At 38.5% G+C, this 23,008-nt stretch overlaps 1 protein-coding gene across 2 annotated transcripts; it reads right to left on the reverse strand.

Annotated features, from left to right (window-relative positions):
* Nucleotides 1-1,221: 1,221 nt before the first annotated feature.
* Nucleotides 1,222-22,855, reverse strand: aasdhppt (aminoadipate-semialdehyde dehydrogenase-phosphopantetheinyl transferase). 2 transcript variants are annotated; one of them, XR_015851575.1, is made up of 8 exons: nt 22,440-22,855; nt 22,255-22,368; nt 18,777-18,894; nt 14,655-14,776; nt 12,024-12,185; nt 11,626-11,687; nt 6,086-6,141; nt 5,609-5,630 (listed from the first exon to the last, which is right to left on the reverse strand). XR_015851575.1 is itself a non-coding variant. In XM_088346257.1 (7 exons), the coding sequence occupies exons 1-7, from the start codon at nt 22,602-22,604 to the stop codon at nt 5,442-5,444; spliced, it is 924 nt and encodes a 307-aa protein (XP_088202383.1). In that variant the 5' UTR covers nt 22,605-22,853; the 3' UTR covers nt 1,222-5,441. The 2 variants fall into 2 exon arrangements, 1 of the variants encoding a protein (XP_088202383.1); XM_088346257.1 differs by lacking the exon at nt 11,626-11,687 and having other exon boundaries at nt 1,222-5,630; nt 6,086-6,139; nt 22,440-22,853.
* Nucleotides 22,856-23,008: the final 153 nt, after the last annotated feature.

The raw sequence follows: 23,008 nt of genomic DNA on the forward strand, positions 1-23,008 counted from the left end.
CATCTTGTTTTACACTCATTCATTATATTTCACAATTGTCTTCATTTTCATTTTTTTCCTTGTATACAGTAATCCCTCGCTGTGTTGCTACTTGGCGGATTTTCATCATGCATTGGGTTCTGCATGCTGATAGGCTAAACAGTCGCCCCGCCCCTTTTCTGCCTGTGGATCAAATACGTTGCGGTCTAAAAGGTATACACTTTCATCAAACAGCTGAAGAGATCTTCATTACGTACGCGCAAATCTTTTTCAATTTCAAGTTTCTCTAAAAGCCATCATGGCAACAAAATGCTCTGGACCCACAAAAGGCAGAGAAAGACGCGTTCTATTACTGACAAAGTTGGACTTCTCAACATTTTAAATGAAAGTAAAGCGTTTTTACATCAAATTATTCTTTCCTAATGACATCCACAGCATGACGACATTATATATCCTGAATTAAAAATGCCTTAGGGTCTTGAATCAATAGTGCAAGATAGTATTAAGATTATTTTAAAATCATCATTTGACTTTTGGTTGGTTAGTTGGATCTCTTAACAACTAGGGTCGTAGGGGAACCATTTCTCGGGCAAGTATAGCCTGGTTGAGTCCATCCCTCTCCAGGCCAACATATATTTCCACCCAGGAAACCAGGAACCTTTTGCTTGATAGGCAAGTGTGCTAACCACTAAGTTATATGTGAAAAAAAAAAACAACCAACACTTTAAAAAATAAAACAAATGTACAGTATTTTATAAAACACATGCTTGAGCTGTGGCGGCACGTCAGCTGAGTGGTTAGCGCGTCGGCGGCACAGTTCTGAGATCATGGGACCGAATCCTCCTGTGCGGAGTTTGCTTGTTCTCCTTGTGCTTAAGTCTGTTTCCTACGGGCACTCCGGTTTCCTCCCATATTCCACAAAACATGCATGTCAGGTTAATTGACCGGCCCAAATTGTCCCTTAGGTGTGAATGAGTGAGTGAATGGTTGTCTGTCTCTGTGTGCCCTGCGACAGGCTGGCAACCAGTTCAGGGTGTCCCATGCCCACTGCCCGTAGATAGCTGGGATGGGCTCCAGCATCCCTGCAACCCTACTGCGAATAAGCGGTGCAGATAATGGATGGAAGTTTGAGCTGGTTCATACGTACAATAGAGTATTCAATAAACAAATGAATCAATTTTTCTATGGGTTTTGGCTATTCCGGGTCTTTTTTGGAATGCAACGACCGCAAAAAACAAGGAATTAAGTCAAAACATGTTTATTTGTATAGCCCTTAATCACAAAGAGTCTTAAAGGGCTGCACAGACCACAGATTGTTGAAAACTAGAGACTATTATTACACCATTTCCTGATCTAAAACCTACATAAGGGCAAGGAAAAACTCAAAAACCTAAACATGAGGAAAATGAGGAAACCTTGAAAAGGGACCACGCATGAGGGTAATCCCCCTTCCATACTGTCCAGGTAGAGCTCATATAATAATAATAATAATAATTTCCTTTGTATAGTCATTCTTTGTAACAATGTACACAGAACGAAATGTCGATACACCTGACCCGTTGTAGCGAGCCGATGCAGCCGCAGCCAACAGAGGGCGCCGCCATTTTAACAATGTTATAAGTCTTAGGTATGACTCGGCCGAGGCGCGAACCAGCGACCTCCCAGTCTCAAAGCGGGCGCCCTACCATCTAGGCTACTGAGCTGGTAAAATAATTTCCTTTGTATTGTCATTCTTTGTAACAATGTACACAGAACGAAATGTCGATACACCTGACCTGTTGTAGCGAGCCGATGCAGCCGCAGCCAACAGAGGGCGCCGCCATTTTACCAATTAGGTATGACTCGGCCGAGGCGCGAACCAGCGACCTCCCAGTCTCAAAGCGGGCACACTACCATCTAGGCTACTGAGCTGGTACCTAGCCCAAAGGCTTTCCGGCATTGTGTATGCCCCGTCATACTTTTGGAGAAGTGTCAACAACTTTGCCACGTCAAAGTTGTTTGGATCCAAAATATGTAAAATATGTATCATTTGAAGGGAAAACTTTACGTACATGTTGATGGAAAAATGACAAATAAAGCAAAAAAAAAAAAACCCAACAAGAATTAATAATTCATTTCTTTCTGTATGCACTGTCTCAATTCAATTGCATAAGGTCATACTGAAAACATCTGGAACATGAAAGAAATACATGTGCATTTGATTGTAGAGCCTTTTTAATTTATGGATTCATTTTAGATTCTAGTTTTATATTTTAAAATATTGTAACTAATTTATCTATTTAGTTTTCTTATATTTCACTTTTCAGTTACATTATTTACACGTTCATATTTTTACTATTATTTATGCACCGGTATGAATTTGGTTTTATTTAGGCATTTCTGTTCCCCCTCACTATAACCTCTTTTGCACAATACCAGTTCAGTGTCGCACGTCAACACACAGAAATGGCACAGGATAGCATGCTTTGTTTAATCCGTACATAATAGGTATTCAACCGTAAGTGTGCTGGATCATTTTTACTTTTGTTTTGGTTGTAGAACTATTCCATCAAATGAATGAAAACACTTAGTCATTCAGGCAACATACGACATTTTTACTAAGACTCATGAAACTAGAGTATCTTTTTGTGTTTCTATGATTGAACACCCGATGTAGTCAGCATCTAAAAAAAGATTGCTGGGGATGGGCATTCCCCCCAATGTCCCAGGTGAGTTATCAACAAGGCCACATAAGTTCCACACACTGGTTCCTACCAATATTACCACATCCCTGACGTGTAGTAAATTTTGGTCGTCAATTTTTACTTTTTTACATCAAACAATATGTGGTGCTTTAGTTAGCTGGTGAACTCACGTAACTCGTTAATGAGTGCAAAGAGTGATTTCAATGTGATCGCAAAAAAGAAGTGTAGTGAAGCGAGCGATACTGCACAAGGGAAGGGAGCTATGTTGTTGATTTTGCGTGGCTGCTTCAAGATGTCGCTGGGTGATATTGCCTCACCCCCCCAGAAAATGTTTTAAATTTCCAAAACCTTATCATTTGACAAGGTAGTAACAGCATAGCAATAGCTAAACACAACTCTCTGCTGGCGAGGGCCTGGAATGCAGAGAACCGGGGGGCAGCCAAGGGAGGGGCCCTTCAAACTGATGTTACACTTACATGCTCTTCCTGCCCTTTAAAATAGCATACTAAGGACTTGACTAAAATGGATTAATTGTATTTAAACCGATTAACTTATTTAGTGCCGTTGATGATGATAAACGTCCAAACCCAAGTTTAAATTTGCAGTAATTGAGTCAAAGTGCAACTACCATTATAAATTGTTTTGAAATTAATATAAGTTCGCAAATCTAGATTGTTTAGCAAATAAATTAACAGTAGGAGAAATCTTTTGTTAAAACAAAAGTATATTGTTATCAACATGAATGAAAATCACCCAACTGATAAAGAACAAATGTTGGTGTCTATGTTTCCCTTTAATTTTGTTACCAGAGGGAGAAAAAAAACATGAATCCGGTCTGATAAACCTTTAAACCCCCCGAGCTGCTAATATATGCTCTCGACTGATTGTGACTACAGCCTGCCCTCGCTGCAAGAGTTAAGAAGGCCAAGAGGCAAACTAATTCAGGCCAAGTGGAGGCAATGACTAGAAGTGTGCATCAGTGTTTGCTTTTTTCACTCTCTTCACTCCATTTCTTGCACGACAGTAAGGACAAGTGCATGTACATACTTAACTACTTATTCTCATAAGCTATAAATAGAAACACAATTATCTCCATGTGCAGACGACCTCAGAGCCCAGGTCGTTTTATTATTTCAATGCAGCCTCTAACCTGAAAGATTGTGTGAACATTTCAAAATAAGAAAAAAAAATCTATTTGAGAATCCCATTTTGAATGTAGGCTCTTTACTTAACCTCAGCATCCCTGGTAAGGTTTATTTGGGGGAACTGGAGAGAAGGGTCGGTCAATCGTGAGTCCCATCTCAGGCAACAATGGGACCCACAACAGGGAGGAGGAACACCAGCTCTCACGGTGGTGTTCTGCAAACAACCTGGTGCTAAACACTGAGAAGACCAAGAAGATCATTGTGGAATTCAGGAGGTTCAGAGAGACTGGAGCGTGTGGACTCAAGTTGTGGGGCCTCCACAACACATCAGACCTCTTCTGGTCTATGAACACCTGCCACCTGTTTAAGAAGGTTCAGCAAAGGGTTTTCTTATTCACTAAACTTTAACGCTGTTCTCTCCCCATTGGCTGCCCCTCAGCTTCTATAGAGCAACAATTGAAAGCATTCTCTGCCTCAATGTGACTGTGTGGTATGGCAGATGCACCGCACAGGTAACAACTGGCACGGGTGGTTAGGACAGCATGGGGCATCTTGGAATCCATAAATGCGGGGAGAGCAAAATCCATTGCCATGGATCCAAGCCACCTGGACCACAGACGGTTTGTATCACTTCTATCAGGAAAGTGGTAGAGTAAAATCCACGGCACCACAAACAGACTAAAGAGACAGCTTTTTTTCCCAGAACAGTGAAGTCCATCAGAACACCAAACTCCATGGCAATAACTTATAGGTTGTGAGCCACATTACAACACACTTTTTACAATTTTGATGTACATATACAACACACATTTTATAGTTTCCTTGCTTTTCACTTAGGTTATAAACAATGTACACCACAGTTGCAAAGAAAATTTAATTGACATTTAATGTCAATTACAATGAAGACAATCTTAAATCTTCAAATCTAATCTCGAAATAAGGAGGATAAGTGTGGTTTTATACAGGATGTGGAACAGTGGACAGGCTCCACACCCTCTGCAGGATCCATGAGTTTGCATTTGAGTTTACCAATCCAGTCTACATGTGTTTTGTGGATATAGAGAATGCATTTTACCGTGTTCCTTGGGGAACATGAAATTCCTTGATTTTAAAAAGGACATGATTCATCATAGGAATTCACATCGAGGTTGCGGTAAGATTTGGAGTATTCCCTTGCATTTGACTGTGGACTGCTGAACTTTGAGAATAAATATGTGCTCATAGCACATAACCCTGGATTGGAGATTTCCTGAATTGGGGAAGAACACAATTGTTGTTTCTTTGTTTATTTGATGAACCTCCTTGTCATTCATTTGACTTGTTATTGAAATTGGAAGTGTCTTATTGGGTGACTCTGAATTCTGACACAAAAACAGATTTGAGGAGATTCTAAACCAGAATTACAGTTGATTTACTGAAACAGAAAAAAACAGGGTTAGTAAGCCAATATTGACCAAATTTACAATCTCTTATCTAAGAACTTAAATTAAAAAAAAGAGTGTTCGTTTACTAAAATTGATGTTAAATGTTGTATATTGTCTTGTACATTGTTCATTAAATTGCCATTTTTTTGTTCAATTAAATTTGACTCTTTGGTTTCCTCTACTCATTTTACCCCTCATAAAACCTAGAATTAGTCAAGTAGTTTTCCCTCCCTCTGCCTAACAGCATGGGTGCTACACCTAACAGGTGCTTCCTCTTTCATTTTGAAGCTTTCCCAGTAGGCGGGGTCTTCATCTGTTAGGGGTGAGGCAGACGCGACGAGGTCGGAAAATGTCAGAAGTGTAAAAGTGGTAGGTGAGGGAAGAGACGCGGTAGGATTCTATGAGAAGGAAAAAAAAAAATATATATATATTTTGAAAAAAGAAAAAAACATAGCACCGACCTGAAAGCATTTTTCAATATTAAAGGGAGACTGTGTACCTTTTGACCACTAGATGTCTCTGTATTGTACAGTGCAACCGAAAATGAGTGCTGCAAAGCACATGGAAGAATACAAACTATGGGATCTCAAAGTGAACAAACCATACAATTTTTCCCCCAATTTATTTTGCCCAGCCTTTCACAAGGTTTTAGTTTTTTTGGGGTTGCCTGTAGCAGCAAGATGGAAGATAAAATACTTTTTAAAAAATGCCATATTTGTATGATAGTTCACATATTTTTCTTATTATTCAAATCAATACCGTTTTTTAAAATGAATTGACTTGTTTTTACCACTAGGAGGCTCCAAATAATACACAATGTCCCTTTAAGAAATAGGTGATGAATAGCACTTACTGTAGAAAGTCCCAATGCTACAGCAACATGATGATTGGTGTCAAGTAAACTCTCCTGCATGCAGACAAATACCATAACATGAAGACAACATTCTAAAAAGATTTCAGATGACAAAAAAAATATTGTTAATAGCATTTTCCCTAAAAAAAAAAGTGAAGTTTATTTTGTGTTTAATATTAGACATCTGTAAAGTGGATAGGATGCCAGTTCATTATTTCGACAATTATACCTGTTAGTTATTCTGACTATTACGCACTGTTTAAATCACGGGTCACCAACCTTTTTCAAAGCTACATTTTTTTTTACTGATTAGCACGAAGGGATACAATTATGATATTCATTTCTAAAATAAAAACTAATTACTATGTTGTTACTATGTTATTACCAGGTTGTAATTATTAAAGGTTAAGTCAACCACTAAATGATCATGTCAGGTAGAAATCCAATTCACAGGGAAAATTGCAATGACCCATCACTAGTGAGCTATTTTCAGAACCTGTATGCAAGCTACTTAGGTGCTCTTATGGGGCTACCTGGTACCTGTGGGCACCACGTTGGAAACCCTTAGTTCACATCATTGTGGCTATCGACCAATAATGTTGCTTTTCTTTGGTTTCCAGACCCTTTAGGGCAGGGGTGTCAAACTCATTTTAACTCGGGGGCCACACAATAGAACAAACATTCTGTCGGGGGCCGGACTATTAGATTAAAGAGAAAGAAAAAGAGAAAAAGAAATAAGAGAAAGAGGGAGGGAAAAGGAGAAAGGGCGGGACAAAGAAAGAGGGAGAGAGCGTGAGAAACAAAAGATAAAAATTCGTGAGAGAGGGGGAAAAGAAAGGGAGAGGAAGAAAGAAATCCAAAGAGAAATAGAAAGACAAAAGAAGGGAAAAGAGAAAAGAAAGTGCGAAGGGTATGAAGAGAGAAAGAGAGAGAAAAAAAAAGGAAGTTAGAGCAAAAGAGGTTAAAAGACAGAGAGATAAAGAGATAAAGAGCAACAAAGGAAGAGAAAAAATGACAGAGACTGAGTGGGCGAAGAGGGGTGGAAAAGAAAGAGAGAGAGAGTGCAGTGTCTTTGTGAGAGGCACCTGGCTTTGGCAACATGAAGCTTGTTTTTCTCTTGCGCTTCTCTGAGTGTTGTCTCGCGGGCCGGATTCTATCCCTTAGCGGGCCTGATCTGGCCCGCGGGGCGCCTGTTTGACACCTGTGCTTTAGGCTGAATCTGCTTTTGTAATCTAGGACAGTGGTCGGTAACCCCTGGGGTGCAGGCCGCACATATAGATAAAATAAAGCCTTCGATTTCACTTATACTGAATTTATTTGGGTCTACGCACGTTTTTTTGCAAGTTCAGAAACCTTTGATGTCTTCTCTCCCCAATTTGAGTGTTTACTAAACTATAAAGTCAAACTGAAAAAGGGGACACTAACATTATCAAACAGCCTGAGGAAGCGGCTGCTCCCACGTGTGAAAACCTCGACAGTGAAACTGCATTAGGCGCCGGGTACCTCTCGAGGGAACATGCCGAAAGGGCCGCGCTGCAATTTTTAGACCGCTCTTAACCTTTCAGCGGTCACCTGCAAATTGTTCGGCCGGTATGTCGTGCATGTAGGCGAAGCGAGGGTGGATGGAGGAAAACTTCAAAAGGAGGTGAGGGCAGGTGAGGAAGAACAGAGGAATATAAAAAGAAGAACTGTGAACCCTAATCAAAATTGACATTTGCTATGCTATGATGGAGTATCTTTCAACCCCTCAGAGCCTGTTCTCCATCTCAGCTGTGTGAGACCACCTGGGATTTGCACAGCGCACACTTCCATTAGGAAAGTTGCTGGGGTGGAGGTGTTATGTCCGCTAACAGTTCCAGGGTTGCCCAACCTGGGTCATTTAGTACTGGGCCATACAGAAAGAAAAATAAGTCATTTTATTATTTTGCCCATTATTGTTAGGATCCGGTACACCTCCTTCCACCAACTGGGTGCGTCCAATAACCACTCACCTGTCCCTAAAATATCCTGACCCTGTAAAATGAAATTTAGGAAACACACATCGTCGAGTCATTTTCATTTCCACTGTCATTGTTACATCAGATTTGTTTTTTGTTTCCTGGTCCGGTTTGGACATTTTGTTCATTCGTAGCGCCCACTTATTTTTGTGTCCTCGTATTTTCATTTCTGGTTTGGTCTTTGTTTCTGGTTTGGATATTGTCAGGTTTGATTTTGTTAGGACATGTAATTTGTTTTCCAACATCTTGCTCGTTTGTTACCTCGTTAGGGTTTTTTTCTAATAAATAGTATTCCCATTATGAGCAACCTCGCCTCAGTTCCTGGTTCCCCCCATATGGGTCCACCCACCAAACAGATGTAGCAATGACAGTGAAAAACGAAATGACTCGAGGACGTGTGCTGTCCAAAATGTCATTATAAAGGCTCAGGATAATTAGAGACACAGTGTTCATTTTACCTCTGAAAAGTGATGGGTCCCGGGGACTCGCATGCTCAAAAATCTATGGGTCCCAACAGAGATCTATGGGTCCCCAAAATTTTGTGTTATCGAGGTTGAAATTGTAAATCGGTGACAAATATAATAAAAATCTATATAATCATCACAGTATATTGGTAATACAAATCAGTTATCACTTCAAGATTTTACAGTTCACAACAATATTGTACATTATACAAATACTATTGCTGAAATAATTATATTAATCCATATTTTCATTTAGTTTTAATCATCAGTTAATTGGTAATACAAAGCAGTTATCACTTGTAATGCCTTCTCAAGGTCCAATCCATTATCATCCTCCTCATAGCGTAACCAGGAATATAATTTAGTCCATTTTGGCAGAAAAGTCCTTTTCTTGCTAGGAGTATTCTTTTGTCGAATTGTTAGCTTGAACACACGTGTTTTCCTTACCTCCGCGATTTTTCAAAGAATTTCCATACATTTCAACCTCCACGGCTCCATGCCCTTACAAAAAGTTGCATTTTCCCTTACAAAATAATCTTACATCATATTTTTTTTTCAAACGTGTTTATTTATGTAGTTTAACATGTGATATTGTACATGTGTTTCGTTATATCATTTATATTGTTAATAAACCTTTTGTTGTGAGATACTGAGTTCTTGACATGAAGGAGGTTTATTATAAAAAAGGTTCAAAAATTAAGTAGCTTGGACGTTCACCGAATAAGGAAAAAATACATGCAAATATAATTAAGTAGAATAATACATTTTTTAATTCAAATTATTAATTCATTTTCTGCATCAAATTATTGTTGGTAATATACTGATTAAAGCAGACCTGGGCACTCCGGTCCTGGAGGGCCATACGTCCTGCCAGATTTTGAAGTTTGCTCTTCTTTAACTCAGGTGATACAAATCATAACCTCGTTAGCAAGCTAGCAAGTGCTCGTTAACGATACTGGTGATTGGAATCACCTGTATTGGATCAGAGAAACCTCAAAAATCATGCAGAACATACGGCCCTCCAGGACCGGAGTGCCCAGGTCTGGATTAAAGGGATAACCACAAACCTGTCTTTTTTTTCATTTCCTCCTTTTATACTTCCTTTTTTTCTTAACTTCTTTATACAATTCGTAATATCAATCATCAAAGCAAGTGAGCCATTTGAGAGCCGTCTCTCTTTGATGAGTTGAGCTAAAAAAGACGGTTCTCTAAAAAAAAGACGGACTTCCTTTCAATACACAACTCGAACCCGTTTGACTTGATTGATTTGCCGTTTCATGATAGTCTGACACTGAAGAAATTACCAATTTTGTGTTGATTTTCACCTTTCCTCGACGACAACCACCACAACAATGAGGTAATCTCGAAGCAACAAGATCTCGTTTGCAGAGGTCGGCGTCCAGACGAAAACTCGAACCGCGAGACAAAAACAACAATGGCGAATCTGCCTGACGAAACGTTTGGAGTGCAGTAAATCTTTGTCAAAAAAAAGTAATCGGGTAATAATGACAATTTTGTGTCAAAAAAGTTGGGTCCCGGGGACGCACATTGATTTGAGACTATGCGTCCCAAGCAAAAAATGATGCGTCTAGGACGCGGGCAAACGAGAACACTGGAGACAAGTGTGTGGTGATTGGACACACCTGTGCCAAGTTCCAAACCCGGTTAGCGCCCTCCTGTGGAAGGAGGCTTGTCAGACCCTAACATTTATTGTTTTATTGACAACGCTACATTCATACTGAACTAGAACCGCGGGTTTGAGGTGGTGTGTTTGAACTAAAATCAGTGTGGTTTAAACTGGCGGGAGCAGTTGCAACTCTTACGTTAGAAACGAGGATCCCCACCAACGGAAAGTACAGAAAATAATAATTAAAACGAAATTTTCGAGCATATAGTCTAGAGTCTATAGACAATCAGCGTGGAGAATAGTCAAATGCAGCCTACTACGTCACAGTAAACAAACTCGCCGCAGTGGAAAAGCCTTTGACGACAGAGCTCGAGGATGCATTGATACTTATGTCGAAAACACGGCACAGAGACCATATAACGCCAACCAGTGGGACTAACGCGAGTTAATATTGGGAGTTAATATCTAAAATGTTTATTACATTGTTTTGCGTTTTCAGGGATTTTCAGTTGTTCGACTTTAAATATGTTCAGTGTGTAAAATGCTAACTTTTCATGCAAGGGAAGGCAATTTTCAGCACACCGACTCTCAACCAATCAACAGCTGGTTCGCTCCGAGACGCCTTTCTTCTCTTGTGATTGGTCAATATGCATTTTTTTGGGGATTCTGTGTTGTTGACTTAAATTCTGTTGAGCATAAAGAAGGTTAAACCGTTTGTATTTCAATTTTTTTTGTAGAATTATAGCTATTCTAAATCTGTTCCCTGTGTTTTTAGTGATAGTGTGTTTATATGAAAATGTAAAGTTTACTCTTTTGGTTTTGTAATTTTCCCCCCTTTTGTTTCTTTCCCCCCCATTTTTTCGCATTTAATTTTTTGGCCTCACTTTATATTGTTTCCTGCTGATTGTGATTCTATTATATTGTGTACTGTTTATATTTGTTGCATTTGAAGTATAGGAGACATTTCTTTGCCGGTGAGGTGCAATTCATATTTTAGATCTATCACGCAACTACAGTATTTCTCTATTCAAATGACTCAAATACTGCTTAGAAAATTTTAAATTCTTTGACATACAACCTTTTAAATGTATAGAAAGTTACTTTTACGACAGAGTAATTCACTTACTGACTCAATAACTTTTTGTAAGAAGCAGTAAGTAACTATAACTAATTACTTCTTTAAAGTATGTGCCCAACACTCTTCACATGTGAACGCCATGATTACAATCCACCCAAGCAGGCATGTTAGCTTTATTTTCACACACTTAAAAAAAAATTCATTTGTTGTGTAGTCTATAGTCAGACTGCCAAGAAACATGTGGGTGGCAATAATTTCATGCATTTTCAAGCACTTCCGCCAAAATTAAAGCATTTTCCTGACCTTGAAAACACAGCGTCAAAATTCAAGAATTTTAAAGCATTTTAAGCACCCGTACAAACTCTGCATTACTATGCTGAAGTCTGATCTAAAATGTTCTTGAATTTATAAATTCAGTTGTTCTCTACTACTGCCCCTGTGGAACACACACACACATTTATTATATAAAACAATCATTTTTTTTTTTTTTTTAAATTTTAATCTTTTTATGTTTTTATCTTTTTAACTTCATCTTACTTTTCTAATCTTGTTGCACTTCTATATGAAAATAAAGGCCATCCTATTGTATTATATTCAAGTCTACCGTAAAGATGCTAACTTTGTTTTACAATACCACCATAACAATTCATATCTAATTCAACTGTCAAAAAGGCTTAAACAATGCAGTTGTTCTGTACTGTTTTATTTTCTGGATATTTGAGTCTCTCGTGTATTTTACTCAGCACAGTCTCTTCAAACACAAATAACTCACTTGAAAAATCCAGTGTTGCTCATGCTCTTCATCCAGGTGCATTCTGGTCTGGCAAAGCACGCCAGACCGCATGAGTGGTTCAGAGGACAAATGAAACTCCAGCCTTTGCAGGTTGAAGCCCAGCCCTGTGCCAATGGCCTTGATAAAACTCTCCTTCAAGGCCTGAAGCAGAAAAAAAGGTACCACGGTAAGGTCAAATAAAGCGACAAAGACGATTGCTATTATGCATGCCATCTATATGAAAATTCTTCTTAAATGCCTGCTCTACAAAACAAACACATATACATGCAAACCATTGTAAACCCTGTTTTATATTGAGGGTCTAATAATTAGATCAGGGATCCCCAAACTTTTCCTGTAGTGGCAACATAACTGTTCTAATCTCTGAAGAGGGGCCAGGGTCGTTAGTAACAGGAAAAAGTGTGACAATATCAGGAGTGCCTAAATGTAAAAATGTATTGTTTTCCAGAAAGCCACAATAAAATAAACCTTCTAGAGTCTTTTAAAGAAAACAAATACTAACACTGTGAAAAAAAAAATCTGAACAACTACATTCAGGCCCCGATGTTGTGGAATGCTCTTCCCCCTGAGATTCGATCTGCAACTTCAGTGGAACTGTTTAAATCTAGGCTTAAAACACACTTCTATTCCATAGCTTATGAATGACTTATATTTCCTGTTGATGATATCTGTGTATTAATTGTTATTACAACATTCATTCTAGCCTGGTCATCCTGGAAGAGAGATTTCCTCAAGGTTTCTTAATTTTCCTTATGTTGAGGTTTTTGAGTTTTTCCTTGCTCTCGTGTAGGTTTTAGATCAGGGGATGGTGTGATAATAGTCTGTGTTTTGCAATAATGTGTAGTCTGTGCAGCCCCTTTGAAATCCCTTGTGCTTAAGGACTATACAAATAAACATGACTTGACTTGAAAAAAGTCAATGGAACATAAACTTCCAGAAGTACCGTGCAGTCTTAATAGATCCAAGATCAGCTTAGTTGACAGAGTACTGGACCACCAGTGCTATAGATCAGTGTGTAACCACTGGGCCACACAGAAAGGTAAAAAAAGTTGTTGCACCTTTTTCTTCAGCCATCAATAAAATTAAAGCATTAAATAAAAACAAAGTTTAGGTGCTTGTTACACAGAGAATTTATAGTAATATACCACCATTGAGAAATGATTCATCCGACTTTTAATATCACTAACCCTAACCTCATTTGCACAGCATTAGATGCAAAGGGTATCTAACACGGATCGCGATGATGGGAGAACCGAACCCTAGTCACTAAGCCACTAGGATTGTAGATATCAAAGCAAACGGCATTAGGTTTTATCTCATCATCTCACTATTTTTACAAACCGTGCCACGTTATACAACGTTGTTCTGGCTAAAGGAAATGGGATCCCATAACGGTCAGTTATAGAATAACGATTTACCGATCATCATCATCGGCTCGCTACAGTTTAACTGTACGGGTCAGGTGTATCGACATTTTGTTCTGTGTGCATTGTTACAAAGACTGACAATAAAAGTAAATGATCTTATCTTATCTGCACTTTGAGAAAAAAAAAAGATCACACAAAGTGTTACAATGATTAAAAATAGTGTGATGATGAAGTATAATTTAATGCCTTCTCTCACGTCGTCGAAGATATATCTGGTGTATGATAACACGATTGATTCCGTTTTTTTAATCATTGTTATTGTTAACAAGACTTTTAGTTGGCTGGGCGGCAAGAATATTCTCAGACAATAAATCAGTCAGTGGTAAAGGAAAGGTTGCCGACAACTGGTAAAGATGATTTGTGAAAAAGCAGAATATTTTATCTCTTTATCACACAACTTTTTGTTATGGTACCAGATACGAATGTTATTTTCATTGTGCGTTTCACATGTTACAATGACAATGAATTCGTCACTTACAATGTTTAGTTAGAATGGAAACAATGTACACAAACTTAAAATGCTTATTTAGAAAGGAAACAAGTGAAAAATTAAATGTCATTGTAACATGTGAAATGCTCAACGAAATAAAAATTTGTCTGAGGTACTAACTGAGGATAGTGCAATGATGAGATAAGACCAATGCTTCTACATATGTCATCCATATTACTGGTTGTACAGTAGTAAGAGTTCGGCGCTCTAATCCCCGCAACCCGGGGCCAAATCCTGTTACATCCAAAAACAAGCGCCCATACTATAAGTGCTTTAAATGGTAAGATAATGCAGTTTGGGGACCACTGGATTAGAAGAATGAATTAAGTTTAAAATACAATCAGCTTAATTGTCAATGTGCCACAAATGAATTACAGGCGTAATTTCCATGGCATCCACTGAGCTGACATGAGTCAAAAATGTGATGACGACATCAGGGCTTGACGTCTCCATGCCACCCTCGAAATTTCACAGCTTGGCTTGCTCTTCCATCCATGTGTGTGCATGTGTGTGTAGGTGTGTGTCAGTGGATTTGTGTGTGTGTGTGTGAGCATGCGAACAAGGGAGAGTTGGGAGTGCAGAGTGGCACCATTATGGTTTTTTTCTCACAAACACACACGCTTGACACCCCCTGCAGGACCAGGCAGCGAGCGTTTCAAATAAATGACAAGGTTGTGTGGTCGCCATGGTTACCCAATGGCGGTAGAACATGGCGAGCTGCTGCTGTTCGTTGCCGGCCGCTCGGATGACGCTCCACTCGTATGGCGTGAACTGACGTTTCATGATGCGGAAGAACTCAGGCACCGTGCTGCTACCTGAACGCCGGAAAATAATTGGGGCGAGGGGTTGTGGAAGATGTATATAAAGTGAGATCCAATTTGTATAAGACAAGCAGAATGAGCCGGCATGTCCGGCGGGCCAAAAGAAGATTTGATTTGGCTGCATAGAGTGGTCGGTGGTCAGAGCTGCAGTATTGAATTTGGTCGCCAGAGGGCATCAGAGACCCCACAGAAGCAGAATTTATCTATTTTGTTGGTAGTTATTGGGAGTGCCTTGACATGAAACCTAGCTAAAGACTGATGCAGTGGCCTAAGGTACAACTATGTAAATTTTCCTGAAAATCGGTTCAGCCGTTTTGGAGCATACAAAAACGCACATACATAAATCAAGATTTTTAAAGTAGTTTAGTTGTTTCGATTAAATTTAGATTAGATAGTTTAGATGAGAGGAGTAGTGATAGAAATTCCGGTTCTTTTTCGAGAACTGTCTTTTTCATTATCGGCTCACTAAAAATAGCTCTTTCGGCTCCCAAATTGCTCTTTAGATTGTTTTTGTTACTATAATCCAAATATTACCATTAATTAAGTAACACAATGCACAAAAGTACTTTGAAAATGGTGGAGACAAAATGATAAAAAAAAGAAACAAAAGAAGAGAAAACAATAAAAGAAAAAAGGAAAATAAATAAAAAGGAAAAAACGAAAATGCGAGGAAAAAACAAGAAAAATATTTAAGTAACAATAGAAGAAACACATAAAAGGGAAAAAAAGAAAAAAGCACGAAAAAGCAAGACAAAAGAAGTAAAAAGCTAGAGAGAGAAATAAAAGAAAAAAGGAAAGAAGAGCAAAAAAAGACAAAAAGACAAAGCAAAAAAAAGGAAGAAAAAAAAGGAAAAAAAAAAGAGAGAAAAAAAAAAAAGAATTTTGTTAGGCTTCCTTAGTCACTATATTACCAATAGTAATGTAAAATGCAGAAAATAAAATAACTTTTTGGTGCAACAACAAACTATGAAAACCAAAAATATATCTAAAAAAATACTCATCATAAACTACTTGAGAAACAAAGGAAACATAAATTAAAATATTTGCCAATCCACAAAAAGATATCATTCAAAACCATTTCAACCATTTAATATTCAAAATCATTCAAAGTCAACGTCACAGAATCCATTTAATAAAATGCATCTTGATCGATCACGAGAAAAAAAAGCGTCTTGATTGGCTAATTATTTGTGGGGACTCTGCCCATAGAGCCGTTTCGTTCGCAAACGACACAACACTAGAGCTATGAAGGAAACAATGCTGCAGTCTCATTGAAGACCTCTCACAAGCAGATCCCCCCAAGAGCAGATTTCTTTATAGTACCACAGCGACATACAGTGTCCAACTTTGAAGACACAACGGAATTTGAGCTTGTACAAGAGCGACATCCAGCGGCCAACTTTGAGAACACAAACGGAGGGGCATGTGCAATCAGGATTCGATATAAATACAATCGTTGTGAAAGGTGCAGTGCTGGGAAAGTTACTTTAAAAACGTAATCCGATACAGTTACTAATCACCCAATACTGTTTGAATTACATGGGGTGTTCAGGGTTGACTTTTTGTCACCTCTCTCGTTCCCTCTTGTATCAGTAATTGAAATTATGACAGATACAATTCATCGATGATTGCATTATGTACAATAAATTATCGACTATAACCTGGGACTGTTGTTACAAGCAACACTGGGGCTTATGCAATGATGCGGCTGATTTATGAATTTTTTCTAACGGCCGCCAGGGGCGCCCGAGCATAAAAATAAGGGTGAGAGAGGTGGAATTTATAAGTCGAGGAAGACGCATGTTTAAAGTAACTTCCCACTTTGTGCATGAATAAAACTAGCACGAACAGAACCTCATCAATGAAAAAGTGTCAATGAAAAGGGGAGGGCTAACTACCATGTTGGGAATAATTTTACGAGTCTGATTACAGATTGCAGGAAGCAACATCCAACGAAGCAGAAATGTTTTAAGCAAATTCCAATTCACCTGTCAGCATTATCGTGTGTTTTGGAGTAAATAGTAAATATGCGGTTGGATTCTATGCATTGTCCTTGATGTAACAAGGCAATTTTCGCTGACATACAAATAAGTAGAAGACGGCCAGGGGATGCAATGGTACGTTACGCTGGCTTTATAGCATTTGGGTATCTTGTTTCTCTCATTAGTATATTTTAAAATGGTCTTGAATCGCGAGAGTTTAAGCTTTCCAATGATATGTGGCATGACGTATTTTAGTGACTGGTGACATCGTACAGACACTTATTTGTTTAGCAAAAGTTAAGGGGCTAAGGTACAATACTGTATATTCTTTCTGTGTACCATCATCCTTAGTAAATACCTCATGTTTCAATGTAGGCACATGCGGCTTTTGTATGTACAAAATTTACTGGGTGCGGCCCATAATCCGGTGTGTTCTATAGTCCGGAATTTACGGTATATGTAAATGTAAGACACATGTAAATGAGTCTATGAAGTGAGTGAACGGATGATTGGGAGGATGCTGTGGAAGAGCGCACAAGCTCCCGGACATTCAATTGCATTGATTTCATTTAATGTTATTTCCTTTCTTCATACTTTTTTGTTGATGTTGTCTCGTTAGTTGCACCTGACTTACATGGCACTTTTCTGTTAATTTTGGAACGTTTTTGCTCATATAGTCATGTTTTGTAGTCAAGCACCTTGGGCAGCTTCGCGGGCGGAGCGGTAGTGGGGTGCTTTGGTCTCCTGAGTTGGCTGCTTGTGCGTGGAATGAATGAGACGGCAAAAGGAGAGTGGCGCGATCGGACACGGTGAATTTACAACTCCTAGCAAAAAGTATGGGATGATCAGTCTTGGGCGAGTACTCACTTCGACATTGTATTCTGTAGAACAAACTCAAATAAAAAGCATTAAATAATAATAACCTTCCATGATTGATTGTCCTTAGCCCACTGCAGTCTTGTTCTTTTCTGATTAAGCGGCAACGATGGTTTCCTTTTAGCTTTCCTATATGAAAATCCCATTTCCCTTAGGCGATTTTGTACAGTTCTGTCATTGACTCAGACTTCCTCCCATTTCCTCTTCATTTGTCTTTTTCTGCATTTTCTGTTTTCAAGACATTTGAACTTTAGCTGTTTGTCTTGACCCCTACATGTCTCACTTGGCCTACCAGTACGTTCGGCTTTAACAATCTTCCCATGCTGTTTGTACTTGTCTAAATCTTCGACACAACGGTCCACATCTTTGGCAACCACACAAGTAGAGTTACCTTCTTCAAGAAGTTTGACAATCCCGTCTTTGGTCTCAAGAGACATCTTTCTTGTTGTAGCGATGATTCTTGGCAATCCACTTAATTCAGGAGCCCTCCAAGGTGTGATAACTGCACTGTTTTTAATTGCTGACTAACGAGCAGACTTAATCTCAGCCAGGTGCCCAATTAAGGAAAAGAAATTTACTGGATGTGTCCTTATTTTCAACTCAAAATGCACTAATTCCATATTTCTTTCCTCAGAGTTGAGTGATTCTAGATTTATTTCCCTGCACTTGATCAATAAAAGTAACATATACTGACCATTGCAATGTTTTTTCTTAATTCATTTTAGTGTTTCTGAATGTCAAAATGTTACACTTTGGAATGACCTTACAATTGTTTCATGTTTGTGATCTGAGTCTTACTACAGAATAAAATGTCTGAGTGAGGGCTTGCCCAAGACTGGTGATTCCATACTTTTTGCCAGGGGTTGTAAACAAAGCCAATGCGAACAAAGAAAAAAACAAAACGTTAAAATGGACTTCTATAATGCCACCTGTAGTGTGCAACATAAAAATGCTTTTATATGAAATTGTAATCCTTCAAAATAATCTATTTTTAATTTTTTACAAAATATACATGTAATTTGATTATGTATTCTGATGCGTAACGCACATATTTCGTTACTCCGAAAAGCCAGAAAATAAACAATAAAAACGATTTTGACCCTAACTCAAATTTGACGGCTGGTTTTATCACTTGCCGGGCATGGATGTCTTCATGATGTCAACCCCAACTTGCATCCCCTTTTCAGCAGCAAGCACCGCATAGTCCCCCTGGTGGGAGATGTTGAAGCTCCATGTGTGATATTCCGGGCTGGCCTACACAAATGCAAAAAAATAATAACGGTTTTCTGTTATAATAGGTACCTTCAATGACTATAATCATCCATTCCATCCACCCATTATCTGCACTGCTTATCCTCAGTATGGTCGCGGGGGCGCTGGAGCCTATCCCAGCTATCTTCAGGCAGTGGGCAGGGGACACCCCGAACTGGTTGCCAGCCAGTCGCAGGGGCACGACTATAATCAGGACATTACATAAAGATATACAGGAGCATAGCATTTGCTATTTTTTATTGACTTAATAAATAAAAACTAGAGGATAAAAATAAACTGTTTGAAAATAAATCAAAGCATCTAATGCAACAGATTTTGGAGACGTCTTGACTTCATAGATGGTTGTTGTTATAGATTAAATGATAAACAGTCAGGATGTTTACGGTAATACGTTACATTCAATCTTGGTGACGTAAGCACACCCAGAAAAAGGAAATAATAGGGAATTGAGGAGAGGATTTGATTACTGTTGGGTAAGTGACTGATTCATGGCATATGTTCTAAAAGACACAAATTCTGGTTATGATGAACAGCATTTAAAAAAGAAAATAGTACATTAAGTGAAATGCGATTAGAACAATTTTTGTAGGCACTACAGCATAAGCAAATATTAGCACGATTTGATAGTATTTCGTACAGTTTTTTGCAAAAATATTTTAATGCGGGGCGACAAAGCGGCAGAGTGGTGGCGCTGTCTCTGGCCCGATTCTGAGGTCATGGGTTCAAATCCAGCTACCAGCCTTCCTGTGAAATTGCACTTATATCTTAAGCCATTCTCCAAGCACTGCATTCTAAATAAGTTCACCAATTTATCCTGACATTCATTTATCTAATTGTTCTCTTATTTTCTTACTTGTTTATCCTGTTTATCTTGGACTGCTACATCAAATTTCATTACAAACAATTCTCACTACGCTGTTATCAATGACATTAAAGACTATTCAACTATATTCGGTTCAATTCTAATACAACTTTTATTTTCCTAACTTAAACGGACAGTTTGTAATATTTAGTGCCTCGTCGTGGTACAAAATCCTTTTATTTAAAAAAACATTGATTTAAAAACTAGGCAAAAATACATGAACTATCAAACCAATGTTATCGATCTATCTATCTACCTTGGTCATATCCCTCAAGAGGGGTGACCCACAGCAAGACAAACACATACAATAATAAAAAAAATAAAAGGGAAAAAAAAAGCAAAAAACACACACAACATTTTTTGGACCATGGCCAACCCAAATGCCCAAACAAGTTAGGCACCTCAGCACCTAAGTTGGTCGTGCTTTCGTCCCTCCAGATGAACAAACCAATGTTAACATTTATAAAAATAAAAAAAATCATAGGCCTAGAAACCCGTATTTGTTTTACATAGTGGAATCCATACCTAAGTAGCCATGTTTATCTGCCGTCTTGCTGCTTGCTGGGGCACTGGTTTTCGTTCGCTTTAGACAACAGTGGTCAGATTTTACACACTGGAGATTTAAGTTAAAATGATTTTATTTTGGTAAACGTCATTTTCTTTGGCCTTAGTTGGTTTACAAAATTGTGTAAATCATGCAATATTTTGCAAGTGCGCACATATATTAAGCCTCTGTGATTTCTGGTGCTGAATTTGGACATTTTGATATAAACCTTGTGAGCGATAATATAGCTTTTTTAAAATTATTATTATTCAGCCAGTATCAACCATCAACATGATATCTACCGGAAATCATTTTGTCACGCGAAGGTATCGACGTGACTCGTCGCTTTCGATCGGCGCCGGGTTTTTAGACCCAACTGCTGTGTTGGGAGTCATTAGGTGACCAAACCCCCCAATTCCAACCCTTAATGCCGAGCGCCAAGCAGGGAGGCAATGGGTACCAATGTTGTAAGTCTTAGGTATGACTCGGCCGAGGCTTGATCCAGCGACCTCCCAGTCTTGGAGCGGGCGCCCTACCATCTACGCTACCGAGCTGGACCTAGGCTACCGAGCTGGACCTAGGCTACCGAGCTGGATCAGCTGTTAAATGCTAAAGCAAACCAGTAGAACTACATCTTGCAAAACCAGGAAAATATCTTGAGAAATTTAACATTAAGTGAAAATTAAGTAATAGTCATTGAAAAGACAAGAAAAAGAAGTCCTGGCAACAATATATGACATAAATAATTCAACCAAAATAAAAAGCCCCAAAAAATAAAGGACAAAACCCTAAGTACTATAGTTAGTATTTACACCTAGTTATACGTATTTAATAAAATCCCCAAAGAATAAAACATTCAGTTGCATGGTCCTTAATCACAGAGAGTCTCAAGGGGCTGAACGGGAGACATTATGAAAAATGAATAAAAATAAAATTGTATATATATATATATATATATATATATATATATATATATATATGAAGTAGTTATATTTATTCATTGTTTAAGTTCTTTCCATTTAATGTCACCATTTTTGGATTTTCTTTTTCAAAATGGAGGCACGGCTTATATAGGAACCACCACCTGAAAATGAATGGGGCAAACTGAATTGACGATAAACCTGTTTTGAATGTTGGTCTTTTTTATTTATAAACTGATGTTTGCAATACACCATGCATGGACAGTGACCCAGGTATGGAGATTTTTGAGCAGTGAGAAGCACAGAGACAAAATGGATATGGAGTGTCTCGCCAAAGTGTTTGTTTGCAAGTTCTCAGTATTGTACAAGCCAAGATAATTCCACTGGTCAGTTTACATGTTTCCTTCTATTTTTTTTGATTATGTGGCTATTTTAAAGCAGTTTAAGGCGGTTTGCTTCTGTGTGAGTAAATACAGTAATTTTTAACTAGATCGTTACTTTTGGAGTAACGCTCTACTTTTTGGAGTCGGTAATTCAGGTGTTTAACTGAGTTACTTTTTAGATGACGTAACAAGTAACTGTCTGTTACCTATTACTATTTTTAGCAGTGTGCCCATCACCCCTAGCCTAAACAATAATTAGAGCTAGTATTAGCAATGTAACAGAGAGTCACGCCTTCTAGTCATCTGTTTTTGCTTATTGCATGGCATTTTTCTTTTCATAATAGAGGATTACCTTTCTATTTGTTTTTATTTAAAAGAAGCAGCGCATAGACTTCAATTATAATTGAGGTAAGACAATACTGTAATAGGTTTCTTTCGAAACTTCAGTTTCTATATCGCTTTCTTGCTATGTCAAACAAGTGATGAATAAGATGTAGGTTCATTTATTTGTAAATCTGACTGTGCTTTACCAGACACTAACCTCACTGCAAGGCACTGAGTATTTCTGCTACGGGTCACAACAAATGTGCACAATCCGTCCATAAATACATTAGCCTTATAGTATTCACCAACTTGAAGCGGTGAAGCCAAGTAAGGCTTCCCCTTTGAAGACCGTTTCAGGCAGATCTTTTGCCAGGGAATTAGCATCTTGTCACAGACGAATCTCCTCAAGAGCAACCTGCCAGCCTGACACAAAAATGCATTTATTGCACACGTATTGAAAAGGAGTCATTTTGATTAGTTGAGCACATGCTAACCATGGCTGATTTGGCATCTTTGGTGAACACAAACTTCCCAATTCGGTCTTTTTCCTCCGGCTGAATACAGCGAGCAGCAAATAGCCAGTCAGCCCTGGTAGGACTCCACGACCCGCAGCGAAAAGCCCACCGAATACAGTCCATTTGCTCGTCAAACTCTGACATTTCTGGTTACTCGACCGAATCAAAAGTTGGAGGCTTCTTCGCGGTAGCATTACGTGCAACAGCTTTTCATGTGTTCAATACGAGTTCTTTTTACAGAGTCTTGATTAAATCCCGCTGCAAAACAAAAAAGTTTCGCTAGAATAACAAGTTCAATTAAAGAGGAATGCCATTTGTTTACATTTTAGCTTTGGCTCACACATGCCCAGAAGAGTCAGGCGCGTGCTGATTACGTCATAAGAAGTGGTGGGACGTTTGACCAATAGGACACATCGAAGCTTATCCCCAACATCAAGCTTGCTTAGAAGATAAGCGTAAATGTTATATTCTAAAACAAATAATAATCATCTACATTATATTCATTTAAAAATTACATGTTGCATACTATCAATTCAAAACATAGAAAC

This window comes from Urocampus carinirostris, chromosome 10 (genome assembly GCF_059441175.1).
Source record: "Urocampus carinirostris isolate Australia breed hairy pipefish chromosome 10, RoL_Ucar_1.0, whole genome shotgun sequence".
Lineage (NCBI taxonomy): Eukaryota > Metazoa > Chordata > Actinopteri > Syngnathiformes > Syngnathidae > Urocampus > Urocampus carinirostris.